Consider the following 7,500-nt stretch of genomic DNA (forward strand, 5'->3'; position numbering starts at 1 on the left):
TTGTTATAATAAATACAAGAAAACCCAGAGTTTGATGTGTTCAACCATAAGTAAAAAAAAGTGCGTGGTGCTTGTATTGAGGGTATTACCTGGAAGACAGGGCATTTGGGGTTGCCGTTTCTCTGTGATGATGATGATGAGGATGATGATGAGGATGATGATGATGTTGATGATGATGATGAAGATGGTAGTGATGGTGGTGATAACGACCAGGACGATTGTGTTGTTATTGCTGTTGTTATTGTTGTTGTTGTTGTTGTTGTTGTTGTTGGCGTCGTCGTCGTCGTCGTCGTTGCTATAGCGGTTGTTGCTGTTCTTGTTGCTTCACCTCGTTTGACCACGTACATATACATCCGCGCTGTGAGAAGAGAAGAAGGAAAAAAAGCAAAAAAGCAAAACCAAAAGAAAATATCAGAAGCAAGCGTTATTACTGCACACGCATCTGTTCGGGGGGTTTGCACAACTGGCAGCTGTAGCAGCAGCAGTAGTAGTAGAAGCAGCAAGCAGCAGCTAGTAGTAGTAGTAGTAGTAGTAGTAGTAGGGGTGGCGGCAGCGGCGGTGGTAGTGGGCGGCGGCGGCGGTGCAGTTGGAATAGTTGAGGCGAGAGGTAAAACGGTTGTGGACGAACGATGGCTATTGTACAAGTAATAACAGTTTGTTCTGGTTTTTTCCCCATCTGTTTGTGTGCGTATGTGTGTGTGTGAATATGTGTGTGTGTGTGTGTGAATATGTGTGTGTAAATGTGTGTGTGTGTGTGTGTATGTGTGAATGTGTATGTGTGTGTGTGTGTGTGTTCGTGCATCGAAATAGTATTGTGAACAACCATCCTGCGCATTTGTAGCGCCTGTACACACGTATATGCATATACGCATATCTTTCACCCTTTACTTCTTTCAGTTATTAGACTGCGGCCAGGCTGGGGCACCACCTTGACGGGTTTTGTCGAGCGAATCGCCCCCATTACGCCATTTTTTTTTACAAGCTGGTACATAGTCTATCGATGATTTTTTGCTGAAACGCTAAGTTACGGACACGTGAGCAAACTAACATCGGGTGTCAAGCAGAAGTGGGAGACAAACACAATGGCAAACCCACATGCATACATATATATATATATATATATACATATATGTGTGTGTGTGTATGTGTGTGTGTATGAATGTATGTGTATGTGTGTGTGTATGTTGTGTGTGTATATGTGTGTGTGTGTGTTATGTATACGGCGGATTTCTTCCAGTTTCCATCCACTCACAGATGTCTCGGTCTGTAGTCTTTTCTACTCTAGGCACAAGGCCCGAAATGTTTGGGAAGAGGGTCAGTCGATAAGATCCACCCCAGTACGCAAAGTCGACCTCGGCGGAATTTGAACTCAGAACATAAAGACAGACGAAATACCGCTAAGCATTTCGGCCGGCGTGCCAATGTTTCTGCCACCTCGTAGCTTTGCTCTCGGTCTATAGTAGAAGACACTTGCTTAAGGTGCCACGCGGTGGAAACGAATTCGAAATGTCTTTCGGAAGCAAATAAATACATGCCAAACCGCTAGGTTACGGGAACGTAAACGCGCCAGCATTGGTTCTCAAGCGATGTTGGAGAGTCAAACATAGACACACAATAACACACACACACACACACACACACACACACATATATATATATATATATATACGACGGGCTTCTTTTAGTTTCCATCTACCAAATGGGCCCAATGTGCCATGCAGTGAGACTGAACCTGGAACTATGTGGTTGGTAAGCAAGCTAGCTACTTACCACACAGCCACTCCTGCGCCTATATTGTGTATATATATATATATATATATATATATATATATATATATATATATATATATATATATATATAATATGTGTGTGTGTGTGTGTATGTGTGTGTATGCCATTGCGTGTCTAGTTTTCATATTTCCTCTTTCTTTTTATATATGTTTACCTAGACTGATGTGTATAAACCTGCATGTTCGTTTGTACAAGTATGTGTCTGACTGTGTGCGTGTGTTCGTATATGTGTGTGTGTGTGTTCGTATATCTGTGTGTGTGTGTTTGTGAGTGTGAAAATATGTTTATATGTGATAAGGTGTGTTCCCATCTTAGTTACGTGCAGGTGTGATAGAAAATGCACGCGGGTGTTACAGTGTTGCCGTGTGCGCGTGTGTATATACATGCGTGTGTGGATGTGTCTACGCGTGTGGGTGAGAGTATTTATTGCATGCATGCATGATCGCATGAGCGTGTACGTATACGGGGTATTAAGTGTATGCATTATATCGTGTTTAGCATGTGTGTGCGTGATAGCGTGTTTGTGTGTGTGTGTGTATGTGTGTGTGCTTGAGTGTAGCAGTATGTGCGTTCTTGTGTGTGTACAGTAGTAATTTTACGAGTTTTAGTAATAGCAAGGATGCGTGTGTGTATACATAAGACAGCTATAGTAGGTATGTGTGTGTAATTGTATGTGTGTGTGTGTGTTTATGTGTACGTGTGTCTGTCTATGTGTCTGTCTCTATGTGTGTGAGCGTGTGTGTGTGCATGCAAGTGCGTGTGTGCATGCAAGAGCGTGTGCGTGTGTTGTGTGTGTGTGTGTGTGACACTGGCTTTCACACTATCAATAATTTCTTTCGTATTTCCATTCAGTTTTCTAAGAGATATAACTGTTCGCACACACACACACATGCAGACACAAAAACACAGACACACATGCCACACACACACATGCCCACACAGGCATAAATACACACTTGCATGTTCGCAACAATACACACTTCACACCCTGATCCATAATCGCGCTTAATAAATATGGAAAAACAGCTGTTGATACATGCTTGCAAATATACATACATGCGTATACAGACCAAATGCATATACATAGAAACACACACATTCATATAAATGTACGCACCTATATATACATACAGACAGACTTACATACATGAATACAATTATATATATTATATATATATATATATATATATATATATATATAATATATTTTATTTATATTTATATTTGTATATATATATATATATATGCATACACACATAGCGCATACGTATGTAGGTGCGTATCTCATTCATGCATGTATACATATATGCATACACGACACACACTTAATTCCATCATACACGCGTTCATATATGTATGCATGCATGCGTAGATAGACAGATAGATAGATAGATAGATAGATAGATAGATAGATAGATAGATAGATAGATAGATAGATAGATAGATAGATAGATAGATAGATAGATATGCGTATACATACATTTACTGATGCATCCATGCATGCACACACATTCTCATACCTAAAATGTATAGAAATGTGTCCAGTGGGGCGGAACCACGCCCTCTTCGAACCGGGTGTGTGATTGAATGCGTGGTGGTAAAGTTGGGTCCTGTTCGTGGTGGTGGTGGTGGTGGTGGTGGTGATGGAAGCGGTGACGACGATAGTGGTGGTTGTGATGATGGTGCAATTGCTGTTACCGTTCTTCTTGATGAAAATGTTGGCGGTGATGGTGGCCGCCGTCGTCGTCGGCGTGGTAGCTATCGTAAACCAAGTGACCAGCTAAACCAACCAACCAGCCAGCCAGCTAGCCAACACGCCAGCCGACTGACTAAAAAGTATCCAAGATCGCCCCCCCCCCCCCCTACCATCTCCACTACCACTACCACCACCACCACCGCCGCCACCTGCACTACCACCGCAACCACTTTCACCTGCTCGCCCACCTCCACGCCTACCCGCCCGCCCGCTCGCTCGACGGAACCGACTCACCCACAAGCCAACCCACTATCCAATCCCTCCGCTGAAACAACCGACCGACCAACCAGCCATCAAGACAATCAGTCAGTCAGCCAGACAGCCAACCAACCAACTAACCAGCCAGCCAGCCAGTTTCGCCTACCGACACACCAGCCTGCACGTCAGGCTGTTAACCGACGTTACCAGCCGCCACACCGGCCAACCAGCCGCTCTCTGCCAGCCAACCAGCCTTCTCTTACTGCTAAAGTCGCTTCCACCATCCGAGTGTGCTCACGTTTTACCACGAGAGAGAGAGAGAGAGAGAGAAAGAAAGAAAGAGAGAGAGATACAGACAGACAGGCAGACAGAGAGAGAGACACAGTAGAGACCAACCCCAATCAAACTTATCTTCATAACAACAACAACAACAACAGCGATTATCAACAACAAAAACTGCAACAAGTACGGCCATTGGCGGAGAGAGAGAATATTTGTGACAACGGCCTTAATGCGATCCAACTAACTTTGGGGAACAACAACAACAACACCTACAACTTCTCCGCCGACCATCTGACTGTGTCGTCGTCATCATCATCATCATCATCATCATCAGCATCAGCATCGTCGACGACATCATCATAATCGTTGCTACTATTATCAGCATCCTCATCGTAATCATCATTGTCGACGGCAAATGTAAACAAACACAGTACTGCTTCTTAGCATAATCGCCATCGCTACCACTACCACCACCGCCACCACAACCACCGCCACCGCCACAACCACCATCGCCGCCACCACTTCCACGATTACCTTTACCACAAGAACAAGAATAAGGACTATCTCTACAACAACAACAACAACAATTATTACGAGTATTACCACAGCTGCTGCAGCTGCTATCGCCGCCGTCATCATCGTCGTCGTGGTGGCCACTTGAAGCGCCTCCCACTATCACTACTATCACAGCTGCCACTACGAAGACCACCACCACCACAACCACAATCATCACCACCACTACCTCCACCACCACCACCACCACCTACGCCGCTACAACAACTTGTTCGTATTAACTACAACTGCTACTACTACTACTACTACTACTACTACTACTACTACTACTACCACTGCTACTATGATACTACGACGGAGGCTTCAGTGATAAAAGAGCATTTATATTATCTGAAAAAACATTGCCGCTCCACAGCCGCGACCACCACCACCACTACTCTCGCATAATCACCACCCCTTCGTCAACAACAACAACAACAACAACAACACCAGTACCGCCACCACCACCACAGCCACCATCACCACTGACAACAGCATCACAAACGGCAACACCATCGTCTTCATCAACAGAAACAGAAACAACTACATCAACTCGCGCAGCCCATATTTTGTGTAGCACCAGCAACAGCAACAGCAGCAGCAGTAGTAGTGGTAGCAGCAGCAGTAGTAGTAGTAGTAGTAGTAGTAGTAGCATAAACATCAACAACCATATTGCACACACATTTTCCTACATATATATATAAATACATATATATATCTAGAGAGAGAGAGTTAGATATACACACACACGCGCGCACACGCACACGCACTCACATACACTCACACGGACTCTAATTCGCTTGCACATGCACGCATACATACATACATACATACATGCACGCACTCACACTTGCGGTTACAATTAAGATAGATAAATAAAGAGAGAGAGAGAGAGAGATCGCAGCAACAAACAGAAAACATTCACAGCACTACTACTACTACTACTACTACTACTGCTGCTGCTGCTGCTGCTGCTGCTACTACTACTACAATAATAATAATAATAATAACAGCAGACCAGCTGCTACTTGTGGCGCAAAAAAAAAAAAAAGGCAAAAGTAGAAATTCCATGTAACTGGAATATAACCGAACAAGCAGAATCAACAAACAAGTATTCCAGGAAGCGCCACCCTTCGGCTCACATCGCAGCAGACGCCGGCTGTGGTGTGCGTCTAAGAACACCGCGCTTCCTTTCGACCAACTTTCACCACAACATTAAACGTTTGGAACCAGACTTTATTTTCGTTTTCTCACTTTGCAGAAAAAAAAAAAGAAAGAAATTATTTAAGACAAAAAAAGAAGAAAAAAAGAATTTTTTTAATCATCACGAAAGGAGAAAGACACCAAAGTTGTTATAATTATATTTTTTTAGAAAAAATATACGTAAAAAGAAAATATTTGATAGTGTTGTTTGAGACACACTCGCGCACGAACGCACACATTTTTTTCTTTTTTTTTTTTGTAATATTTTTTATCTTTATCGTGTTAAACCGACTGGCCCTGTGGACACTCTACCAAACAGACACTACTGCAGACAGAAAGAGGCTATTAGGAGTTCAGTTCCAGGTAGAATTGTGGCGGCCGTTGAACTGGACACTGAAATCACGTCCAGTAACAACCATAACCATAACAACCACAGCACTTCTGACATTCTAAACGGTGCGGGCCAGCAATGCCCGGTCGCTATGGATGTGGTAGCGGCCAAGATAATAGCCTTGGTTATCCTAACAGCGCTGACCATGATGGCTGGCCTGCTACCGGTGAAATTGGTGAAATTTGTCGGCAAGTCCTTAATTAAAATGGACGGAACCATACAGTACCTTCTTAATGGATCACGTTGTTTTTCTGGTGGCGTATTCCTCGCGACATGTTTTCTACATCTGATACCCGAAACTCGTGATAAGGTGAAAGAAGTGATGAAATACCTCGGCTCCACATCGCAGTACCCGGTCGCTGAATTACTGACAATGTCCGGGTTTTACGCCGTGTTGTTTGTCGAACAAATAATTCAGCTGGTCTACAGAAAAATGCGAAGTCAGTCGCGAAAGATGGTCGGTGGTGAAAACACAAACCCACACACGATGCACAACCATCATCCGGGTGGTAGTCTAAGTATGAGTGCCCCCATGGGAAATCTAAGTTCGACCCCTCTGGGGGGTTTCAGTGTCAGCGGAGGTCTGATGGGCAGTGGTGCCGGCGGTGGTATGAGCAGTGGACTTGGAAATATTCCTAACAACGGAACCGGCGGTTGTGGTATAAGCGGAGGGGTTTTACCTCGGGAAATATTACCCACCACCGAAGAACTCAGCTTAAATTCGCTGTCCAACGAGGAATACAATACAGGAACTGTGATAGAAGCCAACGTCGAAATTCAAGACGGTGTCGCTGCCGAGGCTGAATCAATTGACTCGATATCGATGCAGGAATTCGAACTAAAACGTGTAGTCGATGAACTAAAAAACCCTGACGCCGATCGGCATGTTTACATTCGCTCAATCATCTTTATTATAGCTCTTTCTTTCCACGGAATTTTCGAGGGAATGACCCTCGGATTGCAAAGTTTACAAAGCAATGTATGGACCCTATGTTTCGCTATTGCAGTGCACAGGTGTGTCCTGGCATTCGGCATGGGATACCAGCTGACCAAAGAGAACGAAGGACAAGGTATGGCATGTTTCTGTGTTGGTTGTTTTACTCTCATTCTTGGAATTGGTATAATCACAGGAATTTCTATATCATCAAGCACAAAACTGTACAGCCACGTCAACGTGCCCGATGCCATTCTGCAAAGTGTGGCGACTGGGACAATTTTTTACATCATATTCTTTGATATACTTTTTAAAGACTTACAGGGCCACGACGACTTGAGAAGAATATCGTGCACGTTTGTCGGGTTTTGTATGATGGCTGTCATATTTGCC

At 43.9% G+C, this 7,500-nt stretch overlaps 1 protein-coding gene across 1 annotated transcript in view; it reads left to right on the plus strand.

The window, feature by feature from the left end:
* Positions 1 to 7,500, plus strand: part of LOC115230175 (zinc transporter ZIP3-like) — a 13,025-nt gene that overhangs the window by 5,206 nt on the left and 319 nt on the right. Inside the window, exon 2 of the mRNA XM_029800384.2 lies at positions 6,010 to 7,500. This exon is cut by the window's right edge and continues 319 nt beyond it. Coding sequence (XP_029656244.1) covers positions 6,265 to 7,500 — 1,236 coding nt within the window. The 5' untranslated portion in view covers positions 6,010 to 6,264. The remainder of the gene's footprint in view (positions 1 to 6,009) is intronic.

The sequence above is a fragment of the Octopus sinensis genome, unplaced genomic scaffold (genome assembly GCF_006345805.1).
Source record: "Octopus sinensis unplaced genomic scaffold, ASM634580v1 Contig14724, whole genome shotgun sequence".
Classification (NCBI taxonomy): Eukaryota; Metazoa; Mollusca; class Cephalopoda; order Octopoda; family Octopodidae; genus Octopus; species Octopus sinensis.